The sequence below is a fragment of the Lathyrus oleraceus genome, chromosome 2, assembly GCF_024323335.1.
Source record: "Lathyrus oleraceus cultivar Zhongwan6 chromosome 2, CAAS_Psat_ZW6_1.0, whole genome shotgun sequence".
In the NCBI taxonomy this organism is placed as follows: Eukaryota; Viridiplantae; Streptophyta; class Magnoliopsida; order Fabales; family Fabaceae; genus Lathyrus; species Lathyrus oleraceus.
The window spans coordinates 25555692-25580562 of record NC_066580.1 but is presented as its reverse complement, the minus strand read 5'-3'; the positions used below and the strand labels follow the sequence as shown (position 1 = coordinate 25580562).

At 37.6% G+C, this 24871-nt stretch overlaps 1 protein-coding gene and 2 non-coding genes across 3 annotated transcripts; all 3 read left to right on the top strand.

Annotated features, from left to right (window-relative positions):
• Positions 1-11939: 11939 nt before the first annotated feature.
• On the top strand, positions 11940-12012 carry TRNAF-GAA (transfer RNA phenylalanine (anticodon GAA)). The gene has a single exon. It is a non-coding gene; the product is annotated as a tRNA-Phe (tRNA).
• An 89-nt stretch (positions 12013-12101) lies between these two features.
• TRNAE-UUC (transfer RNA glutamic acid (anticodon UUC)) lies at positions 12102-12173 on the top strand. The gene has a single exon. It is a non-coding gene; the product is annotated as a tRNA-Glu (tRNA).
• Positions 12174-23924: 11751 nt separating this feature from the next.
• LOC127121723 (uncharacterized) lies at positions 23925-24536 on the top strand. Its single transcript, XM_051052169.1, has one exon. It carries the CDS (start codon positions 23925-23927, stop codon positions 24534-24536), a length of 612 nt encoding a protein of 203 aa, XP_050908126.1.
• The last annotated feature ends 335 nt before the right edge of the window (positions 24537-24871 follow it).

Genomic DNA, 24871 nt, shown 5'->3' with positions numbered 1-24871 from the left:
AGTCACTTGAGGAATTTACAACAACTATTGAGAATTACACGAATGTGTTCGGTACTTCTAGATAAGCAACATGAATACAATTAAAAACAATGATCAATGATCACACTTAGAGCAACAACTCATGTGTGATAACTAAAATATAAAATAACAAGAATTTAGTATATGATTCAAATTGGATATGAAAAATTCTTGTGTGATAGCTTCGTGTCTTTGGTATGATGATAGTTGGTCCTTTTTATAGTGTTCGGAGATGATACCGTTGGAGAGAATATTGATGGTGATATCTTGCCAAAAATGGGACTTCATGACATTAATTTTCTTGTCATTTCCATAACAGTCTTGGAGTGTGTTCAATATTATCTATATAGAGATTCATACCATACTTGGAATACTTCTTTGTTAAGTCACTGATCTCGATTGGTCAGATGATCTGTTGGGTGCGAATCAGAGAGAGCGGAAATCAGTGTCTTTTCTCAGATCTTGTATTCTTCAAATAGTTCTTTGTTGTGATTTCTTCATATAGTCCTTTGTTGTGTTTTCTTCAGATAGTTCTTTGACTGATCTTCAGATGGAGCATCTTCAGAGTCTACAGACGTACATTCATCAGGGTATTTAGTTTCTTGATAGTCTCTAGATTTTGTATGTGATTTTCTTGGGTATGCTTGTGTTCAACGTCAAATAGGATTTCTTTAACTCTGAGTCAGCTGTTCTGGACTTTGTGTGATGTCAGATGTTATTTTATCAGATTCATTTTTCGTTAGTCCTGCACTTAGAAAAATTATTAGGGTACAAAATTGTTTCACTCCTTATTATCATCAAAACTTAGAGATAAATTGCAGAACCAAAATATTGTTCTAACAATCTCCCTCTTTTTGATGATGACAAAAATGTTAGATTGTTAATGAAACAAAGATACTCCATAATATGGAGAGGAGAATAAATTAGAGTTAGATACAGTGATACCCCCCTGGTATTAGAAAGCTCCCCCTAAATCTGATACTTGGGGAGTTTATAGTTTCTTACCAGAGCCTCTTCTGTTGCTTAACTTGTTTCTCAGAAATTGATTTTGATACTTCCTATAAGAAAACTTAGACTGCACAATATTTGAAGTATTAGGATGTAAGGAGTGCATTATGAGAGTTAAATATTTATTTCATCAGAAGGTTGTTTATTTATTTCTCCCCCTTTTTTCCAGACTCAAAAAGAACATAACAGAGAAAAACATGTAGAGCAAAATAAATTTTCATTAGATGATATGAGAAAAATACAAAGAAGAGGGCCTTAGAAGCAAAAATAAAACTTAGAACAAAAATCAAAACAGAAAGCCTAAGGTGCCTAAGGGTTTGGAGGAGGAGGCATCCTCTGAAGTAGCTGGGTGAGAAGGTTCTGGATGCTTGAGTTGACTGAATCTTGCTTGTCGAGTCTGGCTCTTACAAGTTGTTGTTCCTTCTGAAATTCTTCCAGAGTCTGGGGCACCAACGGAGCAATGTCAGATGTCGATGACTCACCTTGAGTCAGAGCAACTTTAGTAGAATTTGTAGCTTCCTCTACAACAATGCGTGCTGCTTCTTTAGCGTCAACTTTAGCTTTAACTTCAACTTCAGTAGCAGTAACCTTAGCGGTAACTTTTTCCTCAGCTTCCTTTCTCTCCTACTCTTCAGCTTCCAACTTATCCTTTTCTTCAGCTTCCTGTCGTGCTTTCTCTTTAGCTTCCTTGGCCAGACGTGCCTCTAGTCTCTCCTAAGATCCTCTGATATAGTCATTTCTGACTTGTTCAGAGAGTCCTTTCAACTTGAAGACCTAAAATGTCATCAATTTGAGAAATCCATTCCAGTGAGTCCTTACTTCAGAAGGATTGTCACTTAGACTGGATGGTTTAGACAACGTTCCGAGCTTCACAAATGAGCATTATGAAAATAAAGCAAATGACTCTTCCAGGGTTGAGAAGATAGGTTGAGGTTCAGAGGTTGGATTTATGGGTTCAGAGGGAATTGGGGTGGTTTCAGAAGGTTCAGTGGGAGGTTCAGAAGTTGGTAGGTTTATTGAAGGTGATGAAAGAGGTGCGGAGGGGAATGGTGTAGGTTCAGAGGTTTCTGGAACATATAAGGTCTGTTCAGAGTTTGTTGTGTCTTGGAGTTGAGCTAAGGTTGGAGAGGAAGGGTCAAGAATTTCTGGCTGATCAGATTCGGAGGAAAGGTCGTAGTATGGAGTGGGTGAGGGAGGTGAAATGGGTTCATTAAAAAGTAAGGCCTCAGATATAGGAAGTGTTGTGGTGGTGAGGTTAAATTTTTGTAGAGTGGGTGAGGATGTGGTTGTTTCAGAGTTGTGAGGTTCAGAGGGAGTTGAATTGAAGATAGTGGGTTCAAAGGGAGTATATGTAGGAGATGGTTGAAGTGAGGAGGAAGAGATTTTATTAGATCCAGAATAGAAAGGAGCTTCAGAGAGAGATGACTTACTTGGAGCGGAGGAGTCCAGAGGCGCAGGCAGCTTCTGTGTTGGATGTAGATTCTCCAAGCTTTAGAGTCTTCTTCTTTGACTTCCTCTCAGAGGGCTCTATCATCCTATTCATAAAGTTGGGCGGCTGCTCTGGGAGTCAGTCCACAGAGAACTTTGAGATGTCCACACCTTGAGATTCCAGATCCTGGAGGTAATGAGCAATGACCTCTGGGGGATCTATCTTGGAGAAAAGATACATTGCATGAGGTATCTTCCTCTGATCCTTCAGAGCTACCCAGGATGTGTCCAGAGTTGGCTTGACTAAGACTCTGTCAATGATCCCCATGCTCTTCAGAATTTTGGAATTCAAAGGCTTACTAACATCCACAGTTACATCTTCCATCATGTTGATGGAGATCAGATGGTCCACCATCCCACTTTCTATCAGGACGTTAGAGATGAGCCTTTCTAGAGGGATGTAGTTTCTGGGCTTCATGTGGTTTCTTTTTCCCTGACAGAATCTCTCAGATACTTGAAGAGTAAGGAGGGCATTTTCAGCTCCAATCCCTTGTGGAGGCAATATAGGATACACTTCTGATCCGTATTGATGTAGTCAAATGAATTTGAAGCTGGACGGTGGTGGATGGTGCCCAAAATAATCTTCAACCAGACCCTCAGATTCTGGTTAAGTTCCTTATTCTTAGAGGTTTTCCCTTCTGGATTCTGCTCGAATAAAGTGGGGACTATCTCCTGGGATATGTATTTTTCCTTAGGGTTGATGTTATAGATCCTTCTGCTCCAAGTTTTCTCCATGTCCAGAAGCTTGGCGATGGACTTTTCTGTGATGACCATTTTGACTCCCAGGACGTAGGAAACAATACAATGGTTATCATAGTCTGAAAATCTATAGAATTCCTTAACAAGGAAGGTGTAGACTGGACCTTAGAGTCTCTGGAAGTAATTTCCCCATCCTTGTTTCTCTAGTTCTGTAGTGAGATCAATGTCGCTATGCTTTAAGTTGTCAAAATCCACTAGTGATTCACATAGAACTTCCAACTTTTCAAATGGCGTGGCAAGGTTAATGTGAGGGGGACGATCAAGAACGTGGGGTTCCTTGTAAGTAGTTGTTGAGGTTGTAGCAATTTGAGTATCAGTTTGTTGTGGAGCTTCAACAAGTTGTTCGGTAGCTTCCATTTGCTGAGAATAATTGTAAACTTGTTGTTGTTGAGAATCCATTGACTTGGAGAAGATGAAGATTATTGTTGTTGATGAATGTTGAAGAAGTTGTAAAGAACCACAATCACAAGAGGATTTGTGTAGGTTTATGAGTGAAAAGTGTGAAAGTGAGAATTGTGGAAAGTATATATACACAACCGTTTAGCATGCAAAACGACAACGTAATAAGGGAATAGGAAACACCAAAATTAATTAGTCCAGAAATTTGAATTGACATGCTTTAGGGAGAATTAATTGCAGCTAATGATGATAGTCTAATCTCAAAAATATGCACATTGCTCGAGGAGATCTCAACAATTTGGCTCTTGAGTTCTGAGCTAGACAGTTATCTAGAAGATCCAAGATCACATGTTTGAGAGACCACGTGTTGATGTTTCTGAAATTAAGAATACCAAAGGGTTTCTGATTCAGAAGGATTCTAATCCAGATAACGTCTAACTGGTAGAAGTATCAGAACCAGAACCAGATGACCAACAATGATTAAGTTAGAGCCTATTTTAATAAATCAGAAGAGAAACACGAGTTCAGAATCATTCTGGGCAATCTGCCATGTTTAGATGTTTCAGAATGAAGGAAAAACGATCTTCAGCTAAGGGTTTTATGAAGATATCATCCTATTGATGGTCTGTATCTATGAATTTTAAACTTATTACCCCTTTTTGAACATAGTCTCTGATAAAATGATGTTTAATTTCTATGTGCTTCGCTATGGAATATAAAATAGGGTTCTTACTTAAACATATGGCTACAATATTATCACAAAAGATAGGGATGTTACTCTCAGATATATGAAAGCCTCAAGTTGGTTCTTCATCCAAAGCATCTGAGTGTTGCATAGTAAAGTTGAGATGTATTCTGCTTCTGTAGTTAAGAGTGCAATGGTTGATTGTCTCTTGCTAGCCCATGAGATGAGGTTTCCTTCCATAATTTGACAGTTCTCAGATGTGCTTTTACGTTCCAATATGTCTCCAGCTTAATCTGTATCACAATACCCATAAAGCCTACACTCTGATGTTTTCTTATACATCGGGCCCAAGTTAGGTGTTCCTTTCAGATACCTTAGGATTCGCTTAACAACAGTTAAGTGAGACTCCCTTTGATCTGACTGGAATCTGGCACAGGGACACACGTTGGATAATATATTTGGACGTGTAGCAATCAGATAGAGAAGATAACCTATCATACCACGATAGAGTTTCTGACAAACCTTTTGACTTACCTCTTCCTTCTCCAGAATGCACGTGGGGTGCATGTGAGTCTTTTCTGTTTTTCTTTCTAACATTTCAAACTTCTTAAGAATGTCTTTTGTGTATTTGCTTTGATATACATAAGTAACATCTGTTGTTTGATTGATTTGAATTCCCAGAAAGAACTTTAGTTCTGGCATTAGACTCATTTCAAATTCAGCCTGCATTAGCTCAGAAAATTCTTGACAAACAAAGGGGTTAGCAGAACCAAAAATTATGTCATCAACGTATATCTGACAGATCATAAGGTCGTTTATGATGTTTTTACAAAAGAGAGTGGATTCGAATTTGCCTCTGATAAAATTATTTTCCAGAAGAAAAGAACTTAGTCTTTCATACCAAGCGTTGGGTGCTTGTTTCAGACCATAAAGAGATTTTTTCAGTTTAAAAACATGGTTTGGACATTTTGAGTTTTCAAAACCAGGAGGCTGGTGAACATACACCTCTTCAGATGTATATCCATTCAGAAACACACTTTTTACTTCCATCTGATATAGTTTGATGGCGTGATTTACAACAAAAGATACAAGTAGACGAATAGATTCTAACCTAGAGACTGGAGCAAAGCTTTCATTGTAGTCAATACCTTCTTATTGACTGTAACCTTATCTCACCAGTCATGCTTTGTTTCTAACCACTTCACCCTTTTCATTGAGTTTTTTTCTGTACACCCATTTGGTTCCAATCACATGGGTTCCCTTGGGTTTTGGTACAAGATCCCAGGCATCATTCTTTGCAAATTGATCAAGTTCTTCTTCCATTTCCAGAATCCATTCTTTGTCTTGAAGTGCTTCTTCATAGGATGTTGGCTCTATCACAGATACTAGTCTTAGAAGTGTTTCTTCAAAACCTTTGAATGTTGATCTTGTTCTGAAAGGTTCGTTTTTGTTTTCCAGAATCAATTCTTCAGAAACATTTTATCTATTTCTTGATCTTTTCTGATTAATTGTGACTTTAGGTGGTGCTTCTGACGTTCCCTTTTCTTCTGCTTCATATTCTTTAGTCTTTTCATCAGAACCTGCAAGTGTTATCTCCAATTCTGCAAAATTCTCAACTAGCTTTGACTTTTCAGAGTCAAGCTTGTCATCAAATCCGACATGTATTGATTCTTCCACAATTTGTGTTTTTGTATTGTATACCCTATAGCCTTTAGAGCGTTCTGAGTATCCTAACATAATATATTTTTGTGCTTTAGAGTCAAACTTGTTCAGATTATCTTTAGTATTTAGGATAAAGTAAGAACATCCAAAAGGATAAAAATAAGAAATGTTGGGTTTTCTTCCCTTACATAGTTCATAAGGAGTCTTCTCCAGAATAGGTCTAATGGAGATTCTATTTTGAATATAACACGTTGTATTCACAACTTCAACCCAGAAGTGTTTAGCTACATTTGTTTCATTGATCATGGTTCTGGCCATTTTTTGGAGAGTCCTATTCTTCCTTTCTATAACTCCATTTTGTTGTGGAGTTCTAGGACAAGAGAAATCATGGGATATTCCATTTGAATCAAAAATCTCTTCAAAAAGTTTGTTTTCAAATTCGCCACCATGATCAGCTCTAACTCTAATGATTTTATAGTCAAATTCATTTTGCACTTTTGAGCAGAAACTAGTGAACACAGAATGTGACTCATTCTTCTGTCTTAGGAATTTTACCCATGTCCAACGACTATAATCATCAACAATGACAAGTCCATACTTCTTACCATTGACCGAAGTTGTCTTAACAGGTCCAAATAAGTCAATGTGTATAAGTTCCAGAGGCTTAGAGGTAGAAACAACATTTTCATTTTCGAAAGTTGTTCTAGAAAATTTTCCCTTCTGACATGCCTCACAAAGAGCATCTGAAGAAAACTTCAGCTTAGGTAGGCCTCAGACTAACTCAAGTTTATTTAGCTGAGAAATCCTCTTCATGCTAATGTGACCCAAGTGTCTATGTCACACCCATTGCTCTTCATTTACAAAGATTCAACATTTTACATTTTAATCTTTTAGATCTGAAAGCTTGATTTTGTAAATGTTGTTCTTCCTCTTACCAGTGAAAAGGACTGTGCCATTTTTTCTGATTAATAGCTTTGCACATTTTTTGATTAAAGATTATATCATAACCGTTATCACTTAATTGACGTATGATAACAAGTTATGCATTAATCCTTCAACATAAAGAACATCAAAAATAGAGGGAAGAGATCCATTACTAGCCGTTCTTAATCCTCTTATTCTTCCTTTCTGATTTCCTCCAAAGCCTACGAAGCCAGCGTCTTTAAGTTCCAGGCTTGGAACAAATGCTTTCTTCCCGTCATGTGTCGCGAGCATCCAGAGTCCAGGTACCATGATTGGTGTTTTAACTCTGCTGCACAAGATATCTGCAACATATACTATTTTATCTTTTGGTACCCAAAATCTTTTGGGTCCTTTATGATTAGTTCTCCCAGAGTTTCTGGAAACTTTGGGTTTTCTGGCATTATTAAATTTTTGTGTTTGTGCATGTGTAATGATAAGAAAAAGGAGATTTAGGGTTGTCTTCTGCAGTAGGTATTAACTTATCTTCATTAGAGTCATATCTAATTCCTCTTTTCTTATTGTGACTAACACCATAAATCATAGAAGCCATTTTGCTTCTTTCAAGGCCATTGTTCAGAAATTTCTGAAAAGCTTTTTCATATTTATATATGATGGTGTCAGAAGTTGGTGGAGCTTTGGAAAGAGTTTCTTCAAGTTTTAAATATTTTTTGGTTGAAAATTCATTTTATTTTTCAAGGATAAAATTGTTTCCTTTAATTTCAAAAACTTCTTTCTCAAGATTATCACACTCTTCAACAGTTTCTTCATGAGCCCTTTTCATGATCTTGAATTTCTGTCGAAGCTTCTTATAAGAACTTAGAGATTCTGATAAACAGGCTTCTAGATCAGAACGAGAGAAATAAAAAAATACCTCTTCAGAGTCAGATTCCTTTTTGGATGAGCTTCCATATGTGGTAGCCATGAATGTAACATTTTCCTGTTCCTCTTCAGAGTCAAATTCTGAAGCGTCAAATTCAGAGTCATCCCAGGTTGTCATGAGCCCCTTAATTTTGAAGGATTTTTCTTGAATCCTTCTTTTTTGTAACTATCTTTCTTGAGCTTTGGACATTCATTTTTGTAGTGTCCAGGTTCTTTACATTCATAGCAGGTTACCTCTTAGTTTGGTTTGCCTTTGGAAGTTGACTCTGGACGATTTCCCTTCTGTCTGGGTCTTCTGAAGTCGTTATTCCTTTTTCTCCAGAGTTGTTTGATTCTTCTAGATAAAAGAGATAACTCTTCTTCATCATCAAAATCTTCCTTTTCAGAGTCATCATCATCTTTTTCTTTAACTTGAAAGGCTTTGCTCCTTTCTGGCTTTCTTCTTTCTGATCCGGACTTCAGAGCCACTGATTTGCTTTTCTTTTGAGGTTCATCTTCCTCTAGCTCTATCTCATGACTCCTGAGGGAGCTGATGAGTTCTTCAAGGCTTATGTTGTTCAGATCCTTGGATAACTTTAAAGCAATAATCATAGGTCTCCATTTATTTGGAAGACTTTTGATTATTTTTTTGACATGATATGCAGTTGTGTATCCTTTGTCCAAAACCTTGAGTCCTGCAACTAAAGTTTGGAATCTAGAAAACATTACCTCAACAACTTCATAATCATCCATTTTGAAGGCTTCATATTTTTAGTTAAGGCCAGAGCCTTAGTCTCTTTGACTTGATTATTGCCTTCATGAGTCATCTTTAGGAAATCAAAGATATCTTTAGTTGTTTCCCTGTTGGTGATCTTTTTGTACTCATTGTAGGATATTGCATTCAACAGAATAGTTCTGGCTTTTTGGTGATTCTTTAAGTCACGCTTCTGATCATCGATCATTTTGCTTCTTGAAATGACAATACCAAAAGCAGATACGGGTGGTTCATAACCATTTGTAACAATGACCCATAGGTCAGCGTCATAGCCTAGGAAGAAGTTTTCGCTTCTATCCTTCCAATAATCAAATTTCTCTCCATCGAACACTGGAGGTTTAGTGTTGTAGCTATCTCTTTCATTGGTGTTAGCCATGATGTTTTTCTCACACTGGATATCTCTACACTATTAAGTGTTTGATTCAAAAATAAATAACAGAGTCGAAGCTCTACCAATTGAAGGTAGAGAAAAACAAGAAAGGGGGGTTTGAATTATTTTCACTGACAATAAAAACTTTTAGCAACACTACACGCACAAAGATAATAACAAAAAATACAAAAGTTTATCCTGGTTCACTTGAAAATCAAAGCTACTCCAGTCCACCCGACCAAGGTGATTTCACCTTCAATAAGGACTTAATCCAATAATCTAGAAAGATTACAACAAACGTCTAAGAGTACAACAATCTCTTAGCCCTCTCAAAGAGGGAAAGGAAAAATATCGATAAAACTCTTAAAAGAACGAATAAGATATGGTCAACGCAACCAATATCGGGGTTTGAGAGTTGTTTATGCAAGGGGAATATATTAACACCTCTCATGTTCGTTGTACTCAAAGGGAACCGTTTAGTTAGTATCGAATTGAATGTAGCTTATGTTAGTTTCTAATCTTCTATTTATTTGGATAGAAAAAGAAAAAGAATAGAAATGTTTTTGAATTTTTGTTAATGAGAGATGACCTAAAAAGGTTTTTATTTTTAGTAGGCCTGACAAGATTTCACAATCCTTCTCCTACGTATCTCCAGGTGGAATAGATAATTCAAGGCTTACATAGTTCTAGGTAGAAAATATTTTCTTTGTTGGTCAATTTTAGCAAAATCTATCTTGTATTAATCGACAGAAAACATTATTTTATCCAAAATAGGCGAGGAAAGGGTGTTTGCATCACATTGAATGGATTTCTAGATATCAATATTCACGGGAAAACGTCACTTATCTCAACTCAAAGATTGTTGATGAAGCATTGTTTTTCATTATCTTAAGACAAGACGTCTTTCGTTTATGAAATTTTTTTAAGATCGCACGACGGCGAGAAAAGAGAGTTTGATTGGTTGGATTTTTTTATAGGTGAATTACGAATGTTTGATGAGAACGATATCTAAGCCTCGGGATCAATCATTCTGAGTTCCACCAGAATGCTAGATTTCAACGGTCCTTTTTTCATTCAAGGATAATTTAGAAAATTGTTTGATGGATAACATACGATTGATAAGAATCAACTGTTCAAAGAGTTACGTCATAATGCTTGTTCCCAACAACCCTTATTTGTCCAAGTTGCTTTAAGTGTTTTCAGAACAAAAGAAAAGAATGAACGATTAACTCAAAATGCGTGGCTCAAGACCGATCATTCGAGGTTTCCCATCGGAATGTTAGATTCCAACGGTCCTCTTCTTTCATGTTATTTAAGGAATAAGAAATTAATATTGCATTGATTTAAGAAAAGTCACTCAATGTTGATCGATGTTTGATTTGTGTAAGTTTGAAAATAATATGAAAATAGTTTAAGTTTGTGAGAATTTGAAGACTAACTTGATATTAATCAAGAGCTCATTGTAAGAAGGCCCGAGAGTAAGTCATGGTACTAGAATCAAACCGAAATTAGAAACGACTAAATTTAGCTCCAAGATAACTTAAAGTGGACTCATGTATGAGTCACACCATAAGTCGAACAACTGAATCTATGCGCCAAAGATATTTTCGAAAGCTAAATTGAATTTAAGCTCTGAAATCGCAACGCAATGATAAACCAAGCAACAAACTAGCACATTATTATTATTACAGCAGTGTCATAATTTTTTTACATCAACTCAAAATAATAAAAAAATAAAAATCTAAACACAATACGCACGCGTTATACACAATGAATCTGCATTACTACATAATTGAAATAAAAAAATAATATTAACTCTCTCTCTCTCTCTCTCTCTCTCTCTCTCTCTCTCTCTCTCTCTCTCTCTCTCTCTCTCTCTCTCTCTCTCTCTCTCTCTCTCTCTCTCTCTCTCTCTCTCTCTCTCTCTCTCTCTCTCTCTCTCTCTCTCTCTCTCTCTCTCTCTCTCTCTCTCTCTCTCTCTCTCTCTCTCTCTCTCTCTCTCTCTCTCTCTCTCTCTCTCTCTCTCTCTCTCTCTCTCTCTCTCTCTCTCTCTCTATATATATATATATATATATATATATATATATATTATATATATATATATATATATATATATATATATATATATTTACACTAAAACTGAAACATATAAAACTTAAACAAACATCGATATGTATCTATTACTATATATAAAGAGGATAGACAATTTTAGGGTGACTCTTTTTTATGTTCCAAATTTATCCTTCAATAATAGCATATTTTCTGCCAATTATACCCTTTATTATTTTCTTTATTTATTTTTTTCTTTAATTCTTAATAGATATTTTCGGTTATCCTATTTTATGACAAATATAATGTAACTCCCCCTTTAGAGTGGGAAGTAACTTCCATATAATATTAACAGTATCTTTTTTTTATAAGAATGAAAAACCAATATTTTTATAAATCTCATATTTTTTCTTTTATTATGTAACTTTCTTCAATAACTATCATCTTTAATTTACACTTTCAAATTGTGTGATAAAATGATCCTTATTAACATTGCAATTATTGTTTCTTCTCGATCTTCATTTTTCTCCGACAACGATGTTTTGTGTTTCATGTTGATGTCTTGTAAATAAAAGTTTGAACAAAGTTATAAATAAGAAGAAAATATTATTCTAGTGAAAAATAAAAATATATTTATCTAATACTATTTTATCTCAATATGTTTTAAATAAAAATTGAAGTAAATTATAATACGATATTTATAAGTAGTAGAAAATAGTTAAAATATAAATATTATATTAATAAAATGAAAAAAAGTAGTGTTTAGAATTGAAGTAAAATAAATAGGGTTTATTGTTGAAAGAAAAAAACAGAGACAGTTCCAGTTGTGGTATATTTGATGGAAAGGCAAGAGCAGTGGTGTAAATATAGAGAGTACTAAAGTGTGACGGCACAACCATCCATCAGCGGGGATAGCTCAGTTGGGAGAGCGTCAGACTGAAGATCTGAAGGTCGCGTGTTCGATCCACGCTCACCGCATTTTCTCATCACTTTTTCCGTCTTTTTTCTGCCATCGCACGGTATAGCTTTTGTTTCCATTCCTACTTGCTAAAACTCAATTCAACAATTCCATTGTCGTCCAGCGGTTAGGATATCTGGCTTTCACCCAGGAGACCCGGGTTCGATTCCCGACAATGGAACTATTTTTTCTATCCTCTTCTTCAATTCTCTAAACCTTTATCAATCAATATACATTATTTCTTATTCACACATTTATATAACTAGCTAAATAAATCTCTAAACAATTATTCTTAAATTGTAGCTATAAATTATAATATACACACTTTTTAATCATTATAAATTTATTCTACACAAATTTTATTCCTTTCTATATTAATAATATATATATAACATTCTAAAAGCTAATAGCATAAACATAATTTTTTATTTTAAAAACTAAAATTACTTGTACAATAATTTTATGAAAATTTTAAAATATAATTTTTTTAATGCATACTACAATATATATATATATATATATATATATATATATATATATATATATATATATATATATATATATATATATATATATATATATATATATATATATATATATATAAACTTTGATCATTTTACAAGGATAAATAATTTTTAATCATGTCTACCCTTCAAATCAAATTACACGTCGGACAAAATAAAAAAACAAACTATTACGATTTATTCTTGTGCTAATAGCATCCCCTCTTAGATCACTTTTTATTAGTACGTTCTTGATTTCAATGAGCAGAGTCTTTAATTCACTGACAGAGGTTATCACTTTTCTTCCATCGTCCAATTCTACCATATTAACATTTGCTTTATTGTGCGGAGGCATAGGATTGTTGTTTACATTCGGGTCGTTGGGCGCGAACGTAATTGCCTTTGAATCAATTAAATCTTGGACTTTGTACTTTAAAGCTTTGCAATTCTTGATGGAATGTCCAGGAGCTTCGGAATGGATTTCGCAATGGGCATTTGCATCATAACCGGGAGGAAGAACCGTTGGTGGAGGTCCTAACTCCCTTAGTTGTATAAGTGATTCTCTTAATAAGTATGGTAGAATATGGTTGTACAACATAAGAACCGAGTGAAACCTTCTTTCAGGCCTTCTTACTCTTTGTCATTGTTGTTGATACTGTGGTTACGGTTGTTGTTGCTATGGCTGATAACGTTGCTGACGTTGTTGTTGTTGGTAGCGTTGTTGTTGTTGCTGTTGAGGTTAAACATGAATAGTGAAAGGTTGTTGTTGAATTGGTTGAGCGATGACCACTTCTTGATATGGAACTTGATATGTTGGAGTCCTTGTTCGAACGACTACTGTTGCATTGGTCTCGCCTTCTCTTTTCTTTCCAAGGGATAAAGGTTTCTTTGCTATGCCCATTTTGATCATGTTCTCGATCCTTTCACCAGCCAAGACCAAATCAGAAAAGCTGGAGGATGTACTTCCCACCATTCTATCAAGGTATGGGCCTTGTAAGTTTCCCATGAACATGTCTATCAACTCTCGTTCTAACAACGACGGTTATATTATGGTTGCTAGCTCCCTCCATCTCTGAGTGTACTCGTTAAAGGTTTCCTCAGACTTTTGCGTTAAATACTGCAAATGCCTGCGGTTTGGCACCATATCAGTGTTGTATTGATAATGTCTGAGGAAAGCTTCAGCCATCTCTCTCCAAGTACGAATATGAGTACCTTCCAATTGCATGTACCAATATAGGGATGCCCCACTTGGTGAATCTTGGAAAAAGTGCATCAAGAGTTGATCATCATTGGAATATGCAACCATTTTCCGACAGTAGGCTCTGATGTGGGTTCTAGGGTCATTGGTTCCCTTATACTTCTCAAAGTCGGGGACTTTGAATTTGGCCGGGATAACCACTCCAGGCACCAAGCACATTTTAGCTGCATCAAGACCTAATGCATCAGTACTCTCCATTGCTTTTAGCTTTTCCTCAATGGCCCTTACTTTCTTCTCCACTTCATTAGCCGCAGGATCAAAAGCATCATATCGGGAGGCAGCCCTAGAGCTGAAGAAAGCATCATGTTGATCATCTACCTCGACGACAAGAGGATGGAGATTGACTAGTGGGACACCTCCGAGTGCACCTATGTGGACTAGGGTCAACTTAGGGAGGAGGGATTGAAGTCTCAACTTCATTAGCATGTTGTTTCATGTCTTCTTGCATCTTCGCCATAATCTCTTGGCCCCTAGCGATCACTTGGATCGTCTCCATTAGTTTCCCCATCTGGGATCACACATGGTATACTTCTTCTTGGAATGCGACTTGGTTTTGCTGGAGTTGCTCCATGACGACTTGTTGGTGTCTTTGTGTATTGTACCAGAAAGTCAGCTTTGGAGTGTTGTTCTGATCAAGAAAAGGGTAGATAAATGAGTTTTTTTTTAAAAATACAAATGATGCATGAAAATGTTTGTTTTTAGGTTAATGCAAAGCTCTTTAATTAATCACGTTTAGTTATTGCAAGAAAATACTCAACGATTTACGTTTTCAGTTAAAGATAAAGGAAAACACATTAGAGTGAATCACGAAGCTTCATTCATCCTTTGAAGGGAAGTCAAACATGTTACAATTACATGGAAGTTGCAAAGTACAAGTAGTTGAGACAAATAAACTAACTAGATATCAACCCTAAAAGTTACCCCTTGAGACTTTCGGAGAGCCTCAATGTCAGTGATGAGTTCGGCCGTCGTTTTCTTGCAGAATTTGACAAAATGGTAAACCTCCTAGGGGGTATTATCTGGACACATGATCAGATCAACCTCCTTCAACTTGTAGGGAAAGTCTTGGAGGGCCTAGTTAGTCAGCACCGCCATGTTGGCTTATTTGTCCTTCCACTCGTTGTAAAGGGTTTGGAGATTGTGGATGATTTCATCCCTTTGAGCAATGGTAGCTTTGGCTCCATGGCATTTCTAATCCCAATATCTACAGTTGTTTTGCAACTCCACATATGCTTGATCGTAGACTCCGATCTTCAAATTTTTGATTTGCTCGCAAGCTCATTCAAGGTTGAACTGCTCACGTAAGAAGCTTTGATGAATATTTTTCTCTCTAGCTGTTCCTTAGCCAAGAGGTCCTTGCACTCTTTTAGAGTGGTCCTAAGCTCGGGGATTTGGGCTTCGTAAGCCCCATCTCTCCTTTCTTCATAGCATTAGACCTCTCAACGGTATTCTCAAGGTCCTTGATAGTTCGGTACGCTTGATCCAACTTGTCGTTGCGAAAGTCTAGCTCAGAATTAGCTCCTTGTAGAACTCTACCAACCCAAAATCTTTGACCTTCGGCTACTCGGAGTCTCTTCTTGCTATCCTCGAACATCTCACAGACTTTCTTACCTTTGTCTTCCAAGACGTGGTTATGTTTCTTGGCACAATTGACTTGGACTCGTAATTGAGTGTTCTCCAACTCAAGCTCTTTGATTTGTTTGGTAAGCTTATCCATGTCCTCTTGCAGGATAGGCTCGGGCTCGGGCATCAATGGGAATAAAGAAGGGTCAAACATGAATGTCATCTTAACAATCTTATCCCTCTCTTTTACCCACATAAAGTAGGGTTCCTTGGCTAGGATGTTCTTCTTACCCCATTCTTGGTCAATACGGACTATGTTTGTCCAAGCTCTTCGCACTCTCTTCATGTTTGAATCAAGCAGGTCTATGGTATTGACAACGAAAGGAATGACGTCTCTTTCCTCGGGAGGACTCAACATGGCGTACCCCAATTGTCTTTTGAGTAAAGCGGGGTTGTAGTTGATACAACCTTGTGTTTCTATTAAGGGTATGTTTGGGAACCCTCCACATCTTGCAATGACTTCTTTTGTATCCCATTCTCTCTTGTACCACATGATTGAACTGGCGGAGAGAGATGCGAACTTTTGAGGCCATGTTAAATTGCTTTGAGCAAAAGGTCCACGTTGAGGCATGCTAGCCCTCATCCATAGGTGCAACAGGGGAGCACAACAGAGGAAGGTACCTCTGTTCTTCTAATGCCTTATATGAAAGGTATAATAGAAGTCGGCAAGCAAAAATGACATCGGATTCTTTGTTAGAAAGACTTCAACTGCCAAGTGATCCACAAACTTGTATACACTTGGGAATAGAACAATTCCATGAATCATAAGTGCTAAGGTTGCACTACAGAAGTCATGCCTTTCTTCCTTTAACATCTCCCAAGCATGGGCTTCGAGGAATTTCTGAGTCAAACCCTTGACAGAACCTTTAGTGCCCCAATTGGCCACTAGCTTGTTGGCGTTGATACCCAAAACAATTGAGAGGTCGGTCAAGCAGAAACCTTCTTCCAATTTGGAAAAGGGGTTGTATTATTTTATTGATCGGTTAAGGAGTCTCTCAAGGTCTTCCAAGGTTGGAGAGATTTGGAAATCGGGGAAGGTGAAGCATCTCAGGGGGACGTCATAGTATTGGGCCATTGTAGTGATAACACCATAGTCAACTTTCTCGGCTAGAAGTCTACGATGTTACCAAAATTGGCTCTGAACTTGTTGTCCTTGAGGGTTGTTACTTTTGAGAAAAGGACCTTCAATGAGTTGATGTCAGGACTCTTGAATCTGAAGGTAGAAGTGCTTTTCCTTGTTGAGGAATCCATGGTTGGGTCGGTAAAAAGTCTTGTAATTTTGCGTTTGAACAAAAAAAGTCTTAAGATCTTTGCTTATTAGTGTGATGATGAATGAATATATATGAATGAATGATTAGTTCTTATTTATTAGTTTCCATGGAACTTAGGCATGAGTTCAAAGTTTCGGTCCATCGTGACAAAACATGAGGTTTAATAATGACTGCTTTGTAAACCAAGGTTCTCGCTTTGCATGACCTAGGGATTTTGAGAAGTTGTGTGTAAGACACTACCCCTAGAGTCATAGACTTCCTTGAGTGTCAGTCGCTTATGTCAATTTACTTGCCAGACAACTGCTCCATCAAGGTCATTTACTCTAAGTGAGATCTTCATATCGACCCCTACGAGGAAGGCACCTCGGGGACTTATACTACGCGACCATCGGTCTAGGATGACCATGGTTAAATGTTTTAAAAGGGGGTCTTAGGGTCACTGACTCTAATAAAGGAAAGGATGCTTACGCCGAAAGCATGAAGATCATCAATCCCCTCAAGAGAGTCTGCCACTATGTGAGGTTCTCGTACGACCCTTACGAGGAAGGCACATTGGGGACCAATACTACTCAACCTATCCTATCTCAAGCAAGCTTTCATACTCAGGTGGAGAGTCTTTCACTCAAGGTTTTTTTTGCAATCATTATTGCCTCCAAATTTTCTTCGTCACAGAACCAAGGTTACGAACCAACAGATAAACAAAGAAAATATATACAGGTTAGCAATAAAAGCAATATATACAGAAAAAATAAATGACGGATAAACCTCCACGTACGTAAAAGGAAAACAACCCAAACTAGGCTAGACTCTCTTAGGGAAAACTTATCCCCAACAGAGTCGTCAGCTGTCGCTACCGGGGTTTAACGCGATAGCGAGGAACCAGGATTTTGAAATGAACTGCCTAAAGGGAAGGCAAAAATCAGAAGAGTCTCCACCGAATTTTATTTGTGTGCCTCTATTGGAGAGGCGAGGGTAAATTGTCGATAAAACCCTAAAAAAGGTACGTACACAAGAAACGCTTAGAAAGGGATAAAGAATTGGTCTCGTAACCGAGATTTGGGTTCGGAGTTCAATTAGGCAAGGGGAAGTAATTAGCACCCCTCACGTCCATGGTACTTTATGCAACCATTTGAGTTGTTTACGTACGCGGGGATTCATCTCATTATTGTTTTATTTTCAAAAGAATGTGTGTGAAGGAGAGAGGTTTGTTTTTATTATTGTGCTCACCAAGGATTGTGGCCCTTGTGCCAATGTATCACTCATCGAGGATGAGGAATTAGAGCTCTGTAGTTCGGAGTAGAAAATGTTTGTATGTTGATTGATTTTACCTTTGAGAAAAGGGTTTTCAGGATGGTGCCCTAAGGCACAAAAATTAGGTTTGATGGGTTTTATTGATTTTACCTTAAACAAGGGTTTATGAAAAAATGTTTGCGATTAGATTGCACTAAAGTCTAAGGGTGTTGGTGAATATTCTAGACAACAAGTCAAGCGTCTTGGTTCCAAAATAATCAGAGTGAGGGTAGGAATGCTCCATTCTCACTCATTCTCCACCACTTAAGGCTCGTGGTGCACAATATAAATCGTAGTTATTAAGTGTTTTGAGTTTAATTAAGAAAAAACTACCTGACATTGAATCAAGGGTTTGTTTATTTGATTAAGAAATTTGGATAATGCAACATGAATGTAAAGTAACCAACAAGAAAGTAAAGGGTCCCATTGTAAGGTAGCCAAAGAGAAAGCCTTGTGTGTGCAAAAGTGACCTAAGCTAAACAAAGGATAATGGTCTTACAAACATGTCCTCCTAAGAGGGTGCCATGATGCCACTCTTACAACAAGTATGTAAGTATAAATAAAACCCGAAGTTTGAAATAAAGTATCACAAAAGAGTAATGAAAAAGGCCTCCAAGCAAATGTCCTAGGATGATATCCTCTAAGTCCAAGTGGATTAAGTGTAAGTGGATTGTTTTTAGTCTCATGATTTTATCATGTTTATGTTGTTTTTAATGATAACAAAAAGATAAAGACAAATAATAAACATGCATGATGAAGTTTATACAATGGATATGATGATGATGAATACTTAAATGTAAAGGACATAAAAGTAAATAATGCTGAATAATAACAATGATAATAATAACAAAAGGTTAGTAGTAATTAAAGTTAGTGAAGTTAGGTTAAGTTAGCAAGTTATAGGATCAAAGTGTAATATTAACCAGGTAATAAGGGTTAACTTATGGTATAAAAAAATGAAAATAAATGTTAGTGGGTGTCATACCCTGGAATTCGCCCCATCCGTCACATGATCTTATAGGTCACTAATCCCAAATAGTTGCATATCATCCTCATCCAGTCATTTCATTGAATAAGCATGGTTCGCCATATGCAGGCATCCTCTTGGCATCGTGTTAATAATGGTTCTGATTATTTATAACTTCGTGTTGATTTCAATTTCAAATTAACTTTTGAAGTTTGAATTGATTTTGAAGTTAGATTTGATCTTTGAAAATAACTTGGTTTTAGAAACCATTCCATTCTTTTCGAATTAATTTTGGGAATTCAAGTTGAGTTGGACGATCCGAGTTGATTATTGAAAAATCGAATTGATTTTAGAAGTTTGATCATTTTTGCATTGAGCCCATTCCATTGTTTTTTCTTTAAGCCCATTGAACCACTCATGTTTTTTGGTGTTATCCAATTTACAAATTCTAAGCCCATTAACCATTCATCCAAATCCAATTTCTTTTATATATCCATTTAGAAAATCCATTCATTTAATCCATTAAACCATTTTTCTAAATCCTTTTTCATTTACCATTAACCAATTCCAAATATCCAACAAAAATCCATTTTTTTATCCATTTAACCACTTTCATTATCCAATTCATTTTAACCCCAAATTCAATTTACCCAAATCATTGTCCATTCCATAAACCCAATTGAATCCAATTCACCCAAAACCATTATCCATTTTCATTAAAACCATATCTACTTTCATTAATCCAATACATATCCACTTATCCAAATCTATAAGTCAATGAAAGGAAATTGAAGAAGCTACTTGCAGGTGCAGTAGCGGCACAAAAGGTGGGTGTGGAAAAGTGTGGGCCATGATGCAAAATGATAAACAATGTCAACATGAAAAATCCAAATCCAAAGCCACTTCCAAGAAGGCAAGCGCAACTAACTACAACAGTGGCTGTTAATTGCAACATAACGCTTCAACAACACCGACTGCAAGCCAATGCTAAACACACGCCAGCCAAAGCTATACGCTTCCAAAGAGAGATTTCTACATAAAAAATGAAAATGAAAATAACATAATTTTTTCAAACTTCTAACCTCCCTCTCATAACTCTATAAATTCTTCTTCTTCCCTCTCTCAAATTTCCTTCCAGATTCTTCTTCTTCCTTCCCTCCAAACTCTAACAAACTCCAATCTTCAACATCTAGAATCCACCTTCAATCTCCAATACACATTCCAACCATCACCCTACGATTCCTACTGAACCTGCAACAACTTTCGAGCCTCACGCCTCCACGTAACAAACTTGATTTTTCGCGTAACTCTCAACTTCACTCTCATCTTCTTGAACCTGCAGTTTCAATCTCCACGGAAGATTCACAGGATCGCTTCCTCACTCGTTCACTCTTCATCAATCTCTCTTGGTACAGTATACATAAACACAACAAGCGCTGATCCGTATCGCAACTGTTCGCAGCTCGCAGAGCCGTCGAAACTGCAACCTCTCCCTAACAGAAAACAGAAAACAGATAGAAGAATAAAAATAAGGCGAAGAAGGAGGGAAGATACCAAAGCATACGTGAGACGAACTTCCATTAAGGTCGTTGTTGCGCCGATCGTCTTTGCCGGAGAATTCATTGGTTGTTTCAGTCCGGACCTTGATTTCATCATCATTCCACGGTGTCCCTTGCTTTGGTGGATCTTCGTGCATCATTTATTCAAACCGCGTCTTCCTTGATTGCAAATCGAGATACCTAAGCACCACGATCTGCAAGAGTTTAGCAGGAACGATTCTTAGACGAAGGAGAAGAGAAGAGAAGCAGGAAATTCTTGCAAGAAGCAACTTAGGATAACCAATGCTCACCTGATTGGACTTTCTCCGCGGTCATTGCGTTGGTCTTCGAGAGGTAGGTTCAATTTCTGCCTCACGGTGCTTTGAGTTTTCATCGCTAGTATAGAGTTTAGCACTCGGGGAATCAAATCCCCAATCCTATGGATTCTGATTCCTCCGCCTAAGTATTTCATTCGCGAAGTCATAGCGTAGGATTCTGGTAATTTTGATGGTGAATCGCGTGTTGGACCTAGGTATAGAACGCAGGAGGTGTGAGAGTGGGAGCGACGATCTCGCATCGTCGTCGCCGGTGACGAATTGGTGTGGCTCCGCTTCCACGCATTTTTGGAGTTGAGTGTGAGGAAGACGAGTCACATTCCATCTTGGAATATTTACTTTGGGCTTATTCATCACATTTAGGCCCAATGCATTTCTGGCCTACACTGCTTGCATCTCCTTCTCTATCCGTACACCTCCCCTGTCTGGGCTTGAAGGTAGATTCAAGGCCCATTCTGATTGTTTGAGTCTTCTCTTAGTGATCATTAGAACTAGTTTATATTAGGAGTTGGTTAGGTTAATGGTATATGATTAGAATCCTGATTAGTATTGAATTGTTTAAGTGTATAATTAATTTAATATTTCTTTCTATATTATAATTTTAATTTGATTTTAATAGTTGTTTTACTTTAGAATTGGTTTGAATTCACATTTTTTATAATTGTTTGATTTCGTTTTATCTTGATTTTAATTCCTTTATTTTCTCTTGCAATTTTGATTAACTTTGATCTAATTTCTAACACCTAACTTCTAATTCTTTAATTTTTGCTTCTAACCTTTAATTTTCACATTAACATCTAACCTTTAATTTCCACATCTTAATTTCCGCATTTTAAATTCCGCTTCTAACATTTATTTTTTTGTCATTTACCTTATGCACTTTTATTTTTATTTTGCTTTTTATCATATTGTGCATCATTCACTTCATCTTAAAATGAACATAAAAATGGTTAAGACTTTAAAAATAAAGAAGATAATTCTCAAATATGTAATGGACATTGGACAATGGACTTAGAGACTCATTAGGACCCTTTGCAAAAACACCTTGGACAAATGTGACCTAACATGGAAGAAGCGTGCAAGAATCGAGAAGAATTTGTAATCTTTTAATTGTAATCTTTTACTTGCTTTCCAATTTGGAACACAAATTGCACGCAAATGGCTTTCTCTTGGGCTACCTGACAATGAGACCTTTTATTTCCTGCACTCCCTTGTACTTTACATGTACCCCCTCCCCTTTTTGATGTACACATTTACTTGCTTTCTTTTATTGCTTGTTAGCTACTCCTTAGGCATTAGGAACGTTCACCATTTCGCAACCAATAATCAAACCCTTGATCCAACGTCAAGTGGTCATTTTCTTAAATCAAAAACAATAAGCAAACCCTTGATCCAACGTCAAGCGGTCATTTTCCAAATCAAATTCAAAAAACACAATAAATGGCGATTAGGATCGTACGTCACGAGCCTTAAGCGATAAAGAAGGGATGAGACTGGAGTTTTCCTACACTCATTCTGAATACTTCGAACAGAAGACGTTTGACTTGATCGTTTGAGGTATTCACCTTTATCCATAGTCTTTAGTGCAATCTGAAATCAATAACACTTTCTCAAAACTTAAAAATAATTCAACACATTCAAACCTTTTGTTTGAGCCTTAGGGCGACACCATCGAAAACCCTTCTTCAAGGTAATAAAATTAACAAAACAAACATAAAGAATTTCAAAACCACGAACTACGAAGGCTCTGATTTCTCACTTCAACAAGTGGGCATACATAGGCACGAGGATCCATTCCTTGGCGAGCACACTAATTTAAAATCTACCTCCACTCCGCAAACCTTTGGCAAGCAAACATTCGATAGACAATATACACATAAGTGCAAACATCCTAGATGGTTCCCATGGAGTACCATGGATGAAAGGGGTGCTAATACATTTCCCTTGCATAACCGACTTCCGAAGTTGTTCATGGTTGCGATGACCATACTTTAGGGTTTTCTCGATATTTTCCCATTCCTTTGGAATAAATAAAAACCGATGGCGACTTTGAATTTTTCGCGTAGCGACAGCTGGCGACTCTGCTGGGGACACCTCCCTAAGCAAGTCAAGCCTAATCTAGGTTGCTTCCTGGCGTGTGTGCTTATCCTTTTGATATTGCTTACCTTATTTATTGCCTTTTGTTTTAAATTTCTTTGGATATCTACTACATAGTTTCTTGGTTCTAGATATCGATGGATGGTACTCCGATTGCAAGTAACCTTGTGGGAAAGACTCTCTACCCGAGTCTAGAGTGTAAACTTGAGATAGCAGAGGTTGAGTAGTATGGGCCACCGAGAAGCTTTTCTCATAAGGGTCGATACGAGAACCTCGCTTAGAGTAGATTCTTTTGGAGACGTTGACGACCGTCAAGCTTTTGGCGTAAGCGATCAATGTCTTCATTAGGATCCATGACTCTAAGGACCTTTGTAGAACATTAAACCTATGGCCCATTAAGATTGATGGTCGCGTAGTATGGGTCCCCGAGAAGCTTTTCTCGTGTGGGTCGGTACGAAGATCTCACTCAAAGTAGATCTTCTTGATGGAGTTGACGACCGGCAAGCTTTTGCCGTAAGAGGCAAACAGTCAAGGAGGTTCATGACTTTGAGACCCTTGTCTAGAACCAGATGTCGATGGTAACGTAGTGCGGGGGCCGATAAGCTTTTCTCGTGTGGGTCGGTACGAAGATCTCACCCAGAAGAGGCTCATTTGAGGGAGTTGACGACTGACAAGCTTTTTCCGTAAGCGGCAAACAGCCAAATGAATCGATGACTCTGGGGTCCCTATCTAACCACTAGACTACGACCGGTGAAATCCCCATTGTGAGTAAGCAATCCGAGTTATCCTCCATCTGTATCTCGAACCCGTGATACCATGCCAACTTGTGTGTTCGACTCGTGAGAACCATGCTTGTGTATCATTCATTCACTCACTCACTCATGCATTCATGCATCATAAAAATATTCAAATACAATATTCATGCATCATTCCGCATGTCATCAAACAAAAGCCAGAAAACTTACCATTTGGCCCTTCTATCCAGAATTATCCACAGTCAAGTTGACTTCCCGACATTCATACTACACGCGCAATAATCAGAAATTGCTCATGGATCAGTTGGAGCAGAATCAAGCTGCTATGAGGGAGGATATGACCACTGTGAAGGCTTGGATGGGTCAACTCGTTGAAGCCCTACAAGCTCTGGCTAAGGGACAAGAGGAAATGTGTCAGGCTAATCTGAGAACCTCTACTGCCAACCCTGTTGTTGTGACTATATCGGTGAATCCACCAGGAAGAGCTGGTACGCCTGTTGTAGCTCAGCCACCTCCCGATAGAGGTCCAGTATACCAGAATGCTAATCAGACGTTCAATATCCCCACCAATGGGAGATTTCAACCTGAGATTGACGAACAACATGATGCTTTCTTCACTACAACGGCTGACTCAGTTTATGAAGCTTTTGGTCCTTCTCCTGCTGACATCGAAAGGAGATTTCAAATGATGAAGGAGAGATTCAAGGCGATGCAAGGTCCTGATATCTTTGGGTTGGATGCTGCTGACATGTGCCTAGTGCCAGACGTGAAAATTCCCCCTAAGTTCAAAGTCCCGGGCTTTGAAAAGTATCAAGGGGTCACTTGTCCAAAGACCCACATCCGAGCTTTCTGCAGAAAGATGGCCGCTCATTCTAGTGACGAGAAACTCTTAATGCACTTTTTCTAGGACAGTCTTAGTGGAGCTTCTCTGGAATGGTATATGCAGCTCGAGCGCACGCATATACGAACTTGGAAGGAACTTGCTGAAGCCTTCTTGAAGCATTATCAATATAACTCAGACATGGCTCCCAATCGGACTCAACTCTAAAGCCTTTCTCAGGAGCCGGATGAATCGTTCAAAGGGTATGCTCAACGATGGAGAGACTTGGCTGCCAGGGTTCAACCTCTTTTTCTTGAAAGAGAGCTGATAAACATGTCTGTGGATACCCTTCAAGGGCCGTATTTTGAAAAAATTATTTGGAGTACCACCTCAGGATTCTCAGACTTGGTCATTGTTGGCGA